The 16,078-nt window shown below is 35.7% G+C and overlaps 1 protein-coding gene across 1 annotated transcript; it reads left to right on the top strand.

The window, feature by feature from the left end:
* The first annotated feature begins 3,968 nt into the window (after nucleotides 1–3,968).
* LOC149531979 (abscisic acid 8'-hydroxylase 3-like) lies at nucleotides 3,969–7,934 on the top strand. Its single transcript, XM_089808606.1, has 9 exons — nucleotides 3,969–4,386; nucleotides 5,176–5,494; nucleotides 5,636–5,785; nucleotides 5,901–6,152; nucleotides 6,232–6,321; nucleotides 6,454–6,532; nucleotides 6,634–6,740; nucleotides 7,299–7,417; nucleotides 7,638–7,934. Exons 1-9 carry the CDS (start codon nucleotides 4,184–4,186, stop codon nucleotides 7,729–7,731), a joined length of 1,413 nt encoding a protein of 470 aa, XP_089664732.1. The 5' UTR covers nucleotides 3,969–4,183; the 3' UTR covers nucleotides 7,732–7,934.
* Nucleotides 7,935–16,078: the final 8,144 nt, after the last annotated feature.

Raw genomic sequence — 16,078 nt, 5'->3', positions numbered from 1 at the left:
TTATTATTGTGGTTGGAATTATAGAAAAGTATCACCCACATCCCAAGGAGACACAACTTGAAGTAGTTAAAAGGACTCTTAGGTATTTGAAGAGAACATTAGAATTTTTCTTATGGTATGAAAGATCTAATAATTTTACATTGTATACATATATTGGTGTTGATTAGGCAAAAAATTTAGATGACATGAAAAGAACAACTGGATGATCAGTTTTCATTGGAGGAAGGTTAGGATCATGGTTGAGCAAGAAGCAAGATTGTACTATCAACCTATAGTAGAATCATAATATGTAGCAATAACAAATAATTGTAATAAATGAAATAGATGCTAATGGATATTGGTATTACATCCTTTTACCCTACTATCATGCACTTTGATAACAAAAGTACAATTATGATGTAGGAGCATGTTGGGTAGTTTGGCAATCTTGCATCACCAAAAATATTTCCTTTCAATGTTCCTATTTTTTGTTTAGAGAATGCCCATTATTGTTCATATTTTCTCTTTCCATGTAGTCAGCTCCTTAATCTTGGCCTATTGTGGATCCTTTTTCCAAGCTCACGGAATTTAGTTCCATAATTTGTGGGGGTTATCCTTCTCTTTGTTTGAGGCATGCATAATGTAGAAGTTTTGATTAGGTGAGGTTCTGTTTGGCATTATGGCATTTCGTGTGCTTGGGAGTATCTCCTTGCATCATATGTGGACCTATACTTGTGCATGCAAAAATTAATTTTTTTATTTGAAAGTTTGTTGAATTCTCCTTTGGGCCATTACCTATAATTTTTAATAAAATATTAGATAGGATCACATGTGGCCTTGCTAGCTATAAAAGTAGAGATCTAGGATTAGGAAAGATGCAACTAAGTTAGATAAAAGGAAACACAAAACATTGGATATGTAAGACTGAGCTCCTAAGATTTGTTAATGTAATTTGAATGTATATGGTTGCAACTAGGTAGGCCTTATGTCTGCCATGTTGAATAAAGTTTCTCTAATTGCTGCATTGATCCTCTATAATTTCTTTTACTTTCTACTATTTGGTGTCTTTCATGTGTAACTCTATGTGAGGGTAGCTGGGAGGTGTCTCTTTTCCCCTCTTGCCTTGCATCAAATCAATAAGTCTAGGAATCTAGTTTTACATTCTAAGACTAAGCACATTGAAAGTAAGTACCATTATTTGAGAGAGAACGTCACTAAAAAGGAAATTCGATTGAAACCTGTGAGTAAAAAATAATGGGTAGTAGATATATTCACTAAACCATTGGCTAAAGGCATCTTTGAATACATTAGGGGTATGCTTTGGGTAATTGCCCCACCTAGCACAAAGTAATTGATATAGATTTGCATTAGTCTAGTATATTTAGAGCATATTTATTCATCTCGACATGATGCTTGGTACTTCTTGTTAGGGGGAGTGGTTGCATTGACCATAGCTTATTCTAGAGCTTGCATGTGATAATTTTTCAAATAATAGTATTTGTTGGCAATTGACATGTTTTTGGTTGTAGATTGGCTAGATCCAATACAACTACTTTGATGAAGATCATCATCAAATTGGGGAGATTTCCAAAAGATTAGTTGACATTTGACATATTGGCACCTTTTACATTGATATCAAAGGGGGAAGAGCAGTGTAGTGTGAAAAGCCAAGTAAAGTGGAAGGGGGATAAGTAGATCAGAGAATATTCATGTAGGAATTTATCAAGGGTTGAATGTTCTATATATTGATGATATTTAGAATATCATATTAAGTTGTCAATAGCATACAAATTACTTTTTGGATTGCTAGTTTCTCACCATATATTGTCATCAATGTCAAAGGGGAAGATTGTTAGTAGTCGAGGCCTTTTTTAGCACTTGGATGCATTTATTTGATATTGTATTGATGACTCCTTTTGTCATTGATGACAACATTAATTTGTGTGATCATGAAAGATGTAAATTTTGTATATTGCAATCTAATTATTAGTACAATAAAAGTGGCATTTGACAGGATAACTTATGTGAGCTTATATTTGTGTAGAAGAATGAGTATAGACATCCTGTCTATGTCTACTAAGTTTTATGTTCAATTTTAGATGAGTTGCATTTTGTTTGATGAAGACAAGTTGCAAACCAATGTAAATGGATTAATGATAGAGACAGTTGATCGTAGTTTTTCTATATCTTATTCGAGAGATGGAATTAATGTTAACGATCTTGGGATATGATAGAAGACTTGTTTACGCACCTATGTTTGAGACTAATAGGAATTAGGGCTACTATGGAAAGCTCATTGTAGTGTAACGTATGGTGTATTTTATTGGTAACAAAAATATAATATCTTTTTTGTAACATCTACAAACTTTATTGTAATATTTTTAATTAGGATTATGAAGGCATGTATGCCTTAGCATGAACCCATGTAATTAATTGTATATTAGGGAAGCCTTAACAAGCTGAGCTAATTAATTATTTATAGGGGTATAAAGAAAATATGTTTTCCTTGGTTGAGATATCATCATTATGTATGCAATGTATGTGATCATTTGATGCAGATACAAGTTTTTAAGCTAGATGGTTAGAGTAGAGTAGTGATCATGTTGGATGATTGAGGTGAGCTTCAAAGGAACTGGTTTGGCAAGTAAATTGTAGAATAGTCAGTTCATGATTTTGGATATGTTATCCTGAAGGTTTATTCTTCACACTTGCTAGAGCATTTAAGCAGTGGGTTTATTTATTTCCTATCAGCCTTTGACAAGGTTGCAACCTTCTAACAGAATACAATGTCTCATAATAGGGATCCATCCTCTAATAGAGATTGTTGTACTATATCCATTGTATTTGACTCCTAATGGGGTCACATCCACACACACACACTTGTGAGTGTCATTAGCAATGGAGATTTCCATCTAATTAAGGGTTTCTCTAGTCAATAATTATTTTTAGTGGTGTATACTCTCTTATTATCGTGCATCATTGTTTTAATTGCTGAAAATGAGATTTATAAGTTTTTATTTAAATAAATTTGGTTACAACTAATTTATGACCCTCCCTGCCCTCTCAATCTAGGAACTACTTATATTCATTAACCTTTTAAAAAAAAGACAAAAACAAAAAAAACAAAAAAAAACCTCAACCGTTAAACTTCGAATCGCAAAAATACTCATATCCAACAACCAAGCAAACAACATATACGTTTAAAATTTGAAGAACTTTGTTATATGGAAAATACTCATTCTCTTATACCCAATCCTCCAATCCTCACATTACAATCGAAGAAATACTCAATACTCCTATATCGAGGATCTCATGACTAGCACTAATATAAAAAATCGTGGCCATCTCTTCCTCATTACATCCGTGGCCCCCTCCACGATGAGATTCCTAGAACAACCTAAGAGATAGAGTTGAGTGGCGTTCATAAACTTTGGCTTTCCCATTCTCGAATTTATGAAAATGGAAACCAGTAAATGAGCTTCAGAGGATGCCCCGGTCGACACCTCTAAGATCCCAACACGTACGCCCAAGAATGTGGACCCAAAGCAGGCAAATGCTCAAACGATATCGTGGAAGGCGATCCTGTTGCTAACGTGGCCCGATACACCCCTCAGAGAGATAATGTTATCGATTTCTCTCCAAATACATACAAAATGGCCGGAAAGCGGGGCAATTAAAAACATTGATACAATCTCCCACACATCCTGTGCACTGTCCACAAATGGGAAAAATCCTATGTGGGCGCCACACGGCGCTGCCACGGCGCCTCTTGGCTCGAGATCAACTAAAATTTAATAGAAAGAATCTACTCGTGGCAGTAATCTGCTTCTTCTCACCTACATCTGCTCTAACCAAGTCTTTTATTAGACTGCAAATTCCATGCTCAGGGAGCTTTTATCACTCCTTAAGAGCCTCTAACGTCGTCCTTACCTAGAATCAAAGCGGTAGCTGTTCTATATAGATAGAGAGCCCTCCACTTCTTAGATGCCATGACAAAGAACTCGGATATTATCTTTCTTGTGTTTGGATTCGCCTGGGGCCCTGCCAAGAATTAGAATTCTTCAGGTGCTCTTCCCATCTGCCTAATTCTCTTGGGGAGCATCTTATTCTCCTTTGACAGCTTTTATAATCAAGTCCAGGTCACGTTAATAATAGCAGAGAATCCTCTTGTCCCTTGTTCCTTGTCGTCGTCGTCGTCATCATCATGATCATGATGATGCTGTTGTTGTTGGGGGGTCTGGTTCTAGTGTTTCTTCTGATCAAGATGTGGCGTCATTCTTGTTATCCTAACGTTCTTGGGGGAGGGAAGAAGCTGCCACCTGGATCCATGGGTTGGCCTTACATTGGAGAAACACTGCAACTCTACTCACAGAACCCTAACGTCTTCCTTGCTGCCAAGCAGGACAGGTTTCTTTCTTTCCTTCTTCACGTCCGATTATTATTGTTTTTGCCTTTCCCTCCGGGATCCATGTTTTCTACCAGATTTTCCGGATTTGTTTAATACAGAAAATTCCCTTCTCGTAGACGGTACATTTCGTTGTCTTACCGGAGATCTCGCATTTTATCTATTATTCTATTAAGATGCCCACTTTAACTAATGGAAACAAATTCCAAAGCAGAGACTTGCAGTTTTTGTACTGTCGGTTTCGGTGCAGTATGCGGTGGGTTTCGTTTTATGTGAAAGGTTCAACCTTTGAAATATTTGTCGGTTTACAATTATCTTGTTATTTCAGTTGTGTTGGAATTTATAACTTATGAGTTTTGACATCTGTGACTCATTATTCAGTCAAACTCAAAAACTCCCTCTCTTTACGACACTGGGTCATTTAAGTAGTTAAGGTACAAATGAGTACCTGAAATCTAAGAAATTTCATTGTCATGGATGTTTAAGTGGGTATAAATTCATTTGCAGGTGATTTTGCGATTTTTTTTTGTGAATTGTATTTTCAGTATATTTTTATTAATATAAAAGAATTATTCATAAAAAAATGATTGATTTCTTAGTAAAGTTACGTAGATTGAATGTTAGAAAAACTTTAATTGTTAGGTATGTTTTAAGTTTGTGTTAGTTAAACATAATGAGTGTTGGACGGATTATTCATGTTCATAACACGACAGATCGATGCATAGATCAAGACTCAAAATCTTACGTTGGAATAAACATTTTGTCTAAGTATGATTGAAAACTGAGTGCAGGTATGGGGATGTGTTCAAGACACACATATTGGGATGTCCTTGCATTATGATTGCCAGCGCAGAGGCCATTAAGTTTATTCTGGTGACTCAGTCTCATCTGTTCAAGCCAACGTTTCCTGCAAGCAAGGAATGCATGATTGGCCCGCAGGCTTTGTTCTTTCATGAAGGTGAGTACCACTTAAAGGTGAGGAGAATGGTTCAGAGTTCACTGTTTCCCGAGGCTATCAGAAACATTGTTCCCCACATCGAATCCATTGCTCTTGACGCCTTGAAGTCATGGGAAGGAAGGACAATCAATACATTTCAGGAAATGAAAAGGGTAAACAAATTTTCAAGTTTTTTCAGTAATCTCAGATTGTTTTTTCAGTCACATCATAATTCATGATTCATCAAGATATTAGAGAGTGCAAGAAAAAAGATGTCGAGTTATAAGTTGACGAGAATACTTGCTGTCGTGCAGTTTACCTTTAATGTGGGACTCCTTTCAATCTTCGGTGAGCATCAACTTTTCGACAAGGAGGATGTGAAGAGATCATACTACATGGTGGATGGTGGATATAACTCCATGCCCATTAATCTCCCTGGAACTCTTTACCACAAAGCAATGAAGGTTAATTGGCAAGCTCGCGTTTTATCAATAAAATAAGCGAAAAAAACTGCATACCATGATTACCATGATCTTCATCTTCATTTTTTTGATCTTGGTTTATTATGTCTGATTTCAGGCGAGGAGACATTTGGGTGAAGTTCTTAGCAAAGTAATAGCAGAACGAAGGGCCAAGGAGATGCCATGCAATGATTTGCTTGCCAATCTGATGGATTCAACAGATAAAAATGGTTCTGAGCCGCTCAAAGACAATCAGATTGCCGATAACATCATCGGCCTGATTTTTGCAGCTCAGGACACGACAGCAAGTGTCTTAACGTGGATAGTTAAATATCTCAGAGATTATCCTCGCCTTCTCGAAGCCGTCACAGTATGCAAAATCCAATATTTTTTCTGCTTTAATAAATTCTACTGTACGCCCGTAAAATACATACATGTTTGGCTTACAGGCGGAGCAAGAAGCCATCCGGGAGGCTAAAAGCGGCGAGGACAAATCTTTAACTTGGGCTGACACAAGGCAAATGCATCTGACATCAAGAGTAAGCAAGAGATTTACACCATTTTTAAAACTTTGAAGAGTCTCCTCGTATTACAAGAAAGCATTTTACTTCTTTATAGCCGATGCTTTAGAATCTACTGGTATTTACTTTTCTAATAATGGTTTTGCCCAGGTAATCCAAGAGACTTTAAGAATTGCTTCAATCATATCATTTACTTTCAGAGAAGCAGTTCAGGACGTGGAGTATAAAGGCAAGCCTTCCAAAACAATTTTCGTCATCAAAGTTGTCGGCGCAGCTTTTCATTAAATATATCAATCGTTTTGTTTGGTTTCTGTCCTTGTCTAACTGCAGGTTTTCTAATTCCAAAGGGTTGGAAGGTGATGCCCCTCTTCAGAAATATCCACCACAGCTCTCAAGTTTTCACGGATCCTCACAAATTCGATCCTTCTCGATTCGAGGTCTCTTTTTACTTTACGACATTTCAGATTTGATTCATGTGTGATGTGACGAGCAATGCATTTACCGTCAACATCAATCAAACTCTATAATCCCTCTATATTAAAGATCACAACTCCATAAAATTAATGAATGCTATGGATCAAATTCTATAATCAAACTCCATGATCTGCCAAGACAGATCATGAGATTTCATCTGCAACGTCTGCAGTCTTAAAAAACTACCTTACTAAAATCCAGAAACTATTCATATCAATATTATAGATTAGAGATTATCTCCACTAATATACAAATTTGTTTTTCATATTTATGAGTTATTACATGAATATTGAATTTGTTTTATCTCAGACCATGTTCTATGACGTTGTGTTATATTGCAATCTATTTTAAGAATAATATACAAAATTTGATTTTCCCTTACTCATCTTATTTTTCTATTATCTCGATTATACAGTTTAGTTAATATGATAATGAAACATTGATGTGAGAAACTCTTACATGTCTATGTCATTTCAAATCAAATTTGTTCATGGTCTTAAGATTTTGTGTCATTTTGGCAGATGCCTCCAAAGCCTAACAGCTTTCTGGCCTTTGGAAACGGAATACACTCCTGCCCTGGAAGCGAATTGGCCAAATTGGAGATACTCGTTCTGATCCACCACCTCACCACCAAATACAGGTCACATCAACATTTCACATTTCTATTATTCTGAACAAATACAAGTAATCTTACAAAGACCTTGGAAACACGAAACAAATGCTGACATGTGTCTTAACAAAAGTAGAGATAGGCCAAGATCTAGAGATGTATTAGGTTCAGAAGGTTCATGCATGGTACATGTGGCCTCGAGAAAAGCAAAGCTAAAGTTAAGAAACATGTTTTGTGTTGTGTTGTGCAGGTGGGATCGTGTGAGTGCACAGAATGGGATTCAGTATGGACCCTTCCCTGTCCCAAAAGGAGGACTCCCCATTGAAGTCTATGAGAAAATATGAAGAGAGTTCTGAAGCATTCAATTCTTGACCATTAGAAAGAGAGATAGATGATAATACTCTTTCTTGCAAAGTACCAAAGTTTGAGCTGTCTACACACGTACCACGCACCATCTAAACTATTGGTGGAGTGGAGTGTTTTCTACTATAGATTATGTACCAGACACATCTAGCTCTGTATAAATATCATATAATTCTCTATAAAATGCTTGTCAGATGGATGTAATGTGTGTGGCAGCCTTGTTTTGATAATTGAAAAGAAATATATGCACTTAAAAGTAGTCAGTGAGGGGGTGCACGGGGTGTTTGAACGTGTTTGTGTTTAATGGGATGTCCAAAAAGGGCATAACTCAATTGTGATCAGACGTCCAATCTTGCTGTCTAAAATGGAAAGGAATTCCAAAAGTAAGCACTGTGACACGGCGCATGGATTTTTGAAAGATTTGTGTGTTTAATTTTCAAAGTCATTTATCAATACCAAGGATCCTCTCAATCTAAGACTTGACTGCTTCTCTTACCAGAGTCAAGAAAATAAGCGTGCGTCTCCACAATTTCTGTCCTTGGAAGCAACGTTTTAGCATATTATTCTCTTCTTTCAAGTGCATTCCAGCATGTAAAGATGTGTCTTGTAACAAAAAGTTGAAGCCCATCACCCTTAATTAAACGTCGTACCTTTTCCCCTTTTAACGTTTTCCTTTGTTAAAAAAATGACAAATCCCATTCCTTCCGTTTTCCGTTCCTCGATGGGATTCGAATCTTCGTTTGACAGTTTTTGTAAAGTTTTTGCTTTTATTATTAAGGGGGTGGCAAACAAATTTCAATGAATGTGGTGAGATGAGAAACAAAAAGTTTTCTCATCTAAGATTATAAACATTTAGGTCTGAATTTCAATGATCCAATCTTTTTTTTCTTATCTTTTCTTTCATTTTACTCTTTTTTAACTTTGAAGCTATAAATTAATAACATTATAATGGAATATCTAATGAAGTTTAAACGTTTAAGGGTAGAATTTAACACTATAATTTAACATTGTAACTTAATCGTCATAATTTCTAATATAATTTTATAAACATTGATTGAATATTCGAAGGATAAAAATTTTCAACAAAAAATTATGATAACAATAGTTTTTTATTGACTACCAAATTCAAGTCTAAGATGAAGCTTATATGCTATGAAATTGACATAAATAAATAAAGTTATTTAAACATAAGATATATTTTTAACAAGTCTAATGTTGTGCATGGGAGTGAGACGCTAGATTGTGTAATTGGACCTAATATAGAATGTACGAGGACAAGTTAGAGTTGAGAATTTGAGGTCCTATAAAGGAATCTTTGGGTCATGGTCTAACATAAGAGACACAGATGTATCTTTAGAATATTATTTTATCCCAAGGAAAGGTAGACTTTGAGTGCATATTGAAGATGGTTTGCTAGTGTATGTATGAAGCACAGTTGAGGCCTACCATAGAATAAACAAGAAAATTGCTTTCTCATTGGTGGATAACTTTTCAAAGGTTCATTTAATAAAGATTGAATAGGGGAGATGGATACTAATTTCAAATAGTAGATAGAAATATGAATTAAAGTGTTAGTGATACAAATCTAAATTAAATGTCCTTTGTGCTTGAATAATGGACATCTATGTTTGATTTAGTAGTATAAACTAGGACTATGTCATTGTTAAGAGTCATAGAAAAATATTACAAATCTTAAGGTTCATTAGGTAATGGGTCATGAGAATTCTAAAAGAGATGTTGGAAACAATGATGAAATTTAAAATTTAAACTAGAAAAATTTGGTTGATGATGTCAATGTTAACATCAACATGATGAACAAAATAATGTTGATTGTATGCTGCCCTAGTATCATGTACTTGACAATTTTTTGAATGACTATACTTCAAACCTATTCTTTCATTTCACTTTCTCAAAGTAGGCTATATGTTTCCATAAACAACAACCCTAAAATACCGCTTTAGCCAAATTGCCAACAAATATGTAACACTAAATTTAGATTAGGAGTTTCTTTAAATGCATTATTCTTTTGTCTACTCTAGATTTTGGTGTTCACACCTCGAACCCATTCCAACCATCTACTATACCATATCACTAAATTTTGAACTCTTCAAGAGTTTCCCAAAGAATTGTGTACCTCATACCTGACCACATGCTATTCTATGCCTTCTCTGAATTATGATGTGTTGCCAGGCCACAATAATGGTTCCCACTTTTTGTTGAACTATGACACTGAAACAAATATTTTAGAAAATGTCTTCACTTCTAGATGTGTATTACTAAATAATCATAAGAAATTTGAAGACGATGTAACAAGTGATTTGTAGAATTTGTTTTCTAGTTTCTAAATAAAAAATAAAAAATTTCAAGGTGATTGATGTCCATTTTTTTTCCTCCTTCAAGAAGTGGTATATATGAAAAGTCAACATTTTAAAAGAGTGATGGTTGTTTTGATCAACATAATTTTTTTTTAAAAAAATATGATAAAGATAAATTTCTTTCAAGGCTAGAATGGTAACATCAATACCTAGCAACTATAGTTGGTTTCTTTCAATTTCAATAAAAAATGTAGATTCTATTCAATGGTAAAGTTGTGTTAACAACAAATTAGACATAGATTAATTTTGATCAATATAATTTATTTTGTATAAATCAAAATGATTTTTTCTTTTTTGCTATAAAGGTAACACACATACCATTGTAGGACGTATTTTTTCAAAAGTTATTTTCTCTCATTTTATATTTTTCTTGAAGCTTCAAACAAAGACTTGTGAAATGGCCAAACAACCTATTATTAATAAAATTATAAATAAAACATCACAATAAACACAATGTATATTAAAAGTGTTAGAGTAATTAGATATTTTCTAATTAACTCTATTTTACCTAAGCTAAATTTTAGGCATATAATAAATAATTCTTTTATTAATTATTATCATGCAAGCTAGGTTAGTTACCTTTTAGGGTTTTGATGTTTTTTAATAAGGATTGATCTCTCTTTGTAATACTCATTCATTCAATACAATTTGCAATTCTTTTTTGCACATCAAGAATGTCTCATTTTCTGTGGATCTTTGAATTTGACCCTCCATGGCTTTGCTTCTCTCTTCTATGACAAGTGTTTACATGCAGGTGATTCTTGGGAGTTATGGGTTTGAGCACTCATCAATTTCAACATGGTATTAAACCTCTAGATCTTCATGCACATATTTTGTTTGTGAGGGATTTGGCATTAGTTCTTAGATCTGTGGCTTTGAGAGGATTTTGTATTGGATCTACGGAACCTATTTCTCAAAGCACTTTGAGCCCAAAAAAAAATCATTGTTGACCTCAGAGTGCTTGAAAACCCTCATTTTCATATAAAATACATCCAACTTGGGCATTGTCAAAATCTGAGGTAAAATAAATTTACCCCAAAGTTATACAAATTTAGGCTCAAAAATCAAGGAGAGCACATGTATGTTTCGAGTAGCCCTTGGCCTAGGCTAACTCCTCCATGTCAGTGTTTTTGGTGGCTTGAGTCTTTTTTGGTTTTAGCTACAAAGTATTTGGAACCATGACATGATTTTTGGAACTGTGTACATTTTTTGGGCAACTTATCCAGGCCATGTGGCCTTTCTTTACCAATTCTAGCATGATCTCCTGCACAATTTTTTTGTAGGCCTTTCTCCATGGTTCCAAACTTCTTTTGCAGAGGTCTTTGTCAATATCCTTGGATGACATTATTTTTGTGGTATCATGCTCGATGAGACCTACTCTTGCCTTCAATGGCACCAATGGCCTATTACAGGTTAACTTCATCTCATGTCTCTTGTATCACATGCCATGTATACTAATTCAACCTTTCTCTACATGTTGGACATCTATCTGATTCCAAGTTTTTTTGGAAGGTTAGTTAATTTACATTCAAAGATTGATGCCTTAGACTATTTCTCACCTTAGTTTTAGTTATAATGCCACATTAGTGACCTCTTGATCTCCTTCCATCATCAACAACTCTACTCTAAATTTTCACTAGACCAAAGGGTGATGAAATTTTGGTACTTAATTTTTGCCTTTTTTTTGGCTTCCCTTGAGTTGTGGTTCCTCCACACTTCATGCTTGACCATATTAAATTCAACAAGAAATTCATTTCAAGTGCTAATATCAGAGACTGCACATTTTTTGGAGATGTGGCGGGGTTGAGAAGTAATTTTTGGTGCTCTCACATGATTGGTGGAGGCTTTAACATTTTGGGGACTCGCACAATTTTTGGTGCTTTCACATGATTAGTGGAGGTTTTAATGTTTTGAAGACTCCCATAATTTTTGGGGTCCTCTCTCTTGGTTTCCCTGACTCATGTATTTATTTTTTATGATATAATGTGCCCTTGTTTTAAGCTCACCCTTCAAGGTATTTTAAGAGTGGAAATTTTAATTGGTATTTTTTGGCAATTTTTTGTTGGTAGTTTGGTGTTCCCATGACAAGTTTGGTGGGAACAATGGTTTTCTTCCCTCATAGAGTGGTTTGCTTCCTAGAGGTGATGTTTTACTGTGCATGGTTTTGTCTTATTTTTGACAAGTTTTTAACACATGAATGATTTTTTTGGTCACTATATTTTTCTTCAAGCATTGACTCTTTGTTTACCGAAGTTTTATTTTTGATGACTGAAATTTTTTCTATTAGGGGTCATTTTCAATCATTTTTTTGCCTCATTGGCCATTCGACCTGTTGGTGTTTGAAAATGCTGGAGGGTTTTCAATTATCCCACTGAGAAATTGACATATCTAGGGGCAACTAACTCCCATTTTCAACATGCCATTTCTAACAACAGGCCAACTATAAGGCATGACCCTTCTTCTATTTCAAGCTCTGCTAAACCTAGGTGGGTAGACCTCAAATTCAAATGATACTGTACCAGTGTAAAAACATATCCCTGGATCTATTAAGCAGATTTTACCCTTATTTCTCTTAATGACTCATGAAATGACACAGATCTACAGTAGCTAAATGCAAAGCTATGAATCTCATAAGCTGAGTGAGGGTTAAACATTTAGGTCCTTCAACATGAAAGGGAAAGAACGTTTGATTAATAATGTTGATTTCAACAAACCCTCAGATATGCAGTAGTAAGACTTAATGATCTTGTAATTGATTAGTGCCTTAACCATTGGGAAAATCCATGAATCACAAACATACATATGAATATCTGAGACATAGGTGTATCTTCAGATATCTGATCTATCTATTCAACTTGTAAATAGACATCTATATTCAGTTTGAATCTAATACTTACTTGATATCCTCCTCAATAAATCTGTAACCCTGTTGATTTCTATGAAGCATTTACACAATTCCTTGAATTATTAGCAATAATGAAATAACATACAACCTTAAGGGACTGCAACTATGACCTAGGCTCTTTGTTCAAAGGTCATAAAACATTACAACTCCCTAAGAATGGAGACAAGATTCAACCGAAACTCAATCATTTGCTGCCCTTTGTATTAATTTCCTTGAAACTTATATAGTCATATGCATGAAATGAAAAACATGATGTAACCGAACAGATTTGAACTATCTGTATTAACCTTCTTTACTACCATTCATACAGAAGAGAAATTGCTGAATGAATGCTGTCTCAATACTGGGAATACATCAAAACTGGAACCAGATAATGGTCTCACAATAATGTGCAAAATTTCTCCCCAGAAACTAGAACCTGTACAAAGAGGAAAAAAAAATATAGATATAGGAAGAAGAAAATCTTGGATCTGATCAGGAGATGACAAGTGTCCCTTCATAATTTCTTCCCAAGAAGATGAAAAAGCCTCTCTCTACCTTCTCTTTGTAACTGCAAATTAAATCCCTTTATTTAACTTTTCAAGTGCATCAACTGTCTCAGAAATTTGATGATGAAAGAAAGCAACTGGTTTCTAATGTTAAAATGAACACAAGGTAAAAGTAACAAATCAGTTGAATGCAAGAAAACTTCTTAAACATGATTTTTCTCCACATTTGGATCCCAACAAGCCTTTAGAACTGCCTTCTAACCAATTCTGATGCTCCATGATCAAAACTGCCTGTTCTACTGCCAATGCCCTAGGAAACAAAAATTGGCTTATAACACGAACTAGTGAAGACCTGTGCACAAACCGACTTCATATTTGGAAAACTCAGGTTCTCCCAATTTTGGTGGTATATTGGAGCATCTATTTTAGTTTAAAAATGCCCCAGTTATGCCCTTCTGAAGTTTGGGTCCCAACTATAAACAGAGCAATTAAGAGATCTATTTGAAAAATTAAAAAATATTTCTATAGTTTAAAACTATAGAGAATTGATATTTCGAAGGAAATTTTTCAATCTGACATTGAATGCTCAAACTGGGATCAAAGAGAAGTATTATTTTAAGATAATATCCTTAACCTTCCCTAGCCATTGCCACGTGTCAAGTACTTACTGGTCCAACTGTTCCAAGCGAGTTCCACATACACTTGCCAGCTTTTATATTTTCAGGTAGGTCCCTTGCCAGAATCTTCATTTTTTGGGAGGTCTCCATGTTGCTAACGGTGAGACACTCCCATTTTCTGATGGCGACATGGCGACCACCAGAATCTGCAATTTTTTTGGGAACGTTTTGACCTTTTTCGGCTCTTTTTCTGACAACTCCTCTGTTCTTCCACATGATGCCACTTGGTAGTTTCTAGTTCATTGTCAGATTTGCAGCTTGGTCTCACCTCCATCTCATCAAATTCTTAGATTTTTTGGCAAGTCGCTATGTCGCTATCGAAAAACCTTGCCATTTTCTAATGGTGACATAGCGCCTTGCCGAATTTTGCAACTTTTTCGACAAGCTTCAATTTGCTAACATCATCGAATTTTATATGCAAGATTTTTTAAAATTAACCTTGACTTGAATGACTTACAAGCTAACATCATCCTACCTCACTTTTCATGCTTGAACGGCTTACAAAAGCGCTTTCTATCTAGAAAGGATTACATGAACTTTGTGTAATAGTATTTAAACATAAAAGTAATCCCTCCCCCGATCAATGTGGGACAAAATTTGTTTATGGTTTCTACCCTGTTTACAATGAGGCTTCTTGCTAACAGGGTCTTCACAAGGCTACCTCCTGTGGAAGAACATTGATGGCTGAGTTGGACTGTGGGGCCATTGATAGGGTGAAAGCTTGATAATCATCCCCACCTAGGTTCGACTTCCCGGAACTACCACACCCCAATCTCTCTGCACTAGGGTTCTATCTCAACCACATTTTTAGTGCTGACATGCCCAAAAATCTTGAGACCTGAGGCAAATGGTAGCTGCAATCCTCGAAAGCATCAGAAGGCACTTGCATTTGTTGGGACTCTTTGGCAAGCTCCGATATATGATGCTGCTGCTAATACCATTGTGAGTGTGAAGATTCTACAGATATCCCCATTCCACCAAAGGCATGACAAGGTGGGGAACTTGATCCTCTCTCCTTTTAAAATTCCGCCTTCCTCTACTCTTTTTAGATTTCCTCTTCTTAGCGTGGGATGACTTCTCCTATGTTTGGTGAAACAATTTGGCTTTTTAACATATTCACTAAAACCTGCAACTGATGTCTTGTTTTCAACCTGCGGCTTGCTTATAACTCTACTGCCTCTACGTGAACTTTGGTTCCTCTGTTGTTAAAACGTGGAGCTACCCCTGTCAATCAATGTGAGAACCTTGCCTCCTTGACCATGTGAACTGCACCATAGCAGCTCCCTTGCCTGTGCATGGGCCATGACATTGAGATGGGCAATGTCTTTCCTCAGCGGTTTCTCTTTTTTCTTTTTATGTGAAGCTCCTTGCCTCTGGCCAATGGCTTGTATCATCTTTCCAAGCATGGGTTACCTTTCAAATGTGTGTGCTCTCTAGTTGGCGTGCGCTGATTGACATGCATCTGTTCCACTATTCAATGTCGTGTGTTTTCTACCTGTAGATGGCGTGGACTGAGGCTTGCTCTTCAATGCTTGGATCTGAATTCTTTCCTTCAAAACATTTTATGTTCCCTGTTTGCCATGGATTACTCTTTTTATGGTGTGGCTTCTTATCTTATAGCCACTGCTTACATGGGCTTCTATACAAAATGTCGCTCCTGGCACAAGAAATGCCCCTCCTCTACTCGTGGGTTGCATTCAATTTTCGACTTTAGAAATTTTTTCTTCCCCTTTTTAGAAAGAAATGGGCACTTTAGTCAAATCGAGTGCAATTGGTAACCAATTAAAAAGATGTTGTTTTGGCTGTGACACCATTCTTGTGCAAGGGACTTAGATTCCACCACAAAAGTGTCTCCTCCCTAGGGCTTGAACACAAGTTAAATC

The sequence above is a fragment of the Cupressus sempervirens genome, chromosome 11 (assembly GCF_028749045.1).
Source record: "Cupressus sempervirens isolate cs-2001-9-10 chromosome 11, ASM2874904v1, whole genome shotgun sequence".
Classification (NCBI taxonomy): Eukaryota; Viridiplantae; Streptophyta; class Pinopsida; order Cupressales; family Cupressaceae; genus Cupressus; species Cupressus sempervirens.
The sequence above is the reverse complement of the archived record's forward strand: the minus strand, read 5'-3'. Positions and strand labels throughout refer to the sequence as shown.

Excerpts from the sequence above, each read along its gene's own strand:
- LOC149531979 (XM_089808606.1), top strand. The coding sequence starts at position 4,184 with ATGATCATGATGATGCTGTTGTTGTTGGGGGGTCTGGTTCTAGTGTTT. Across the intron at positions 4,387-5,175 it reads CTTGCTGCCAAGCAGGACAG|GTATGGGGATGTGTTCAAGA; the intron begins GTTTCTTTCTTT and ends AACTGAGTGCAG. Across the intron at positions 5,786-5,900 it reads TTTACCACAAAGCAATGAAG|GCGAGGAGACATTTGGGTGA; the intron begins GTTAATTGGCAA and ends GTCTGATTTCAG.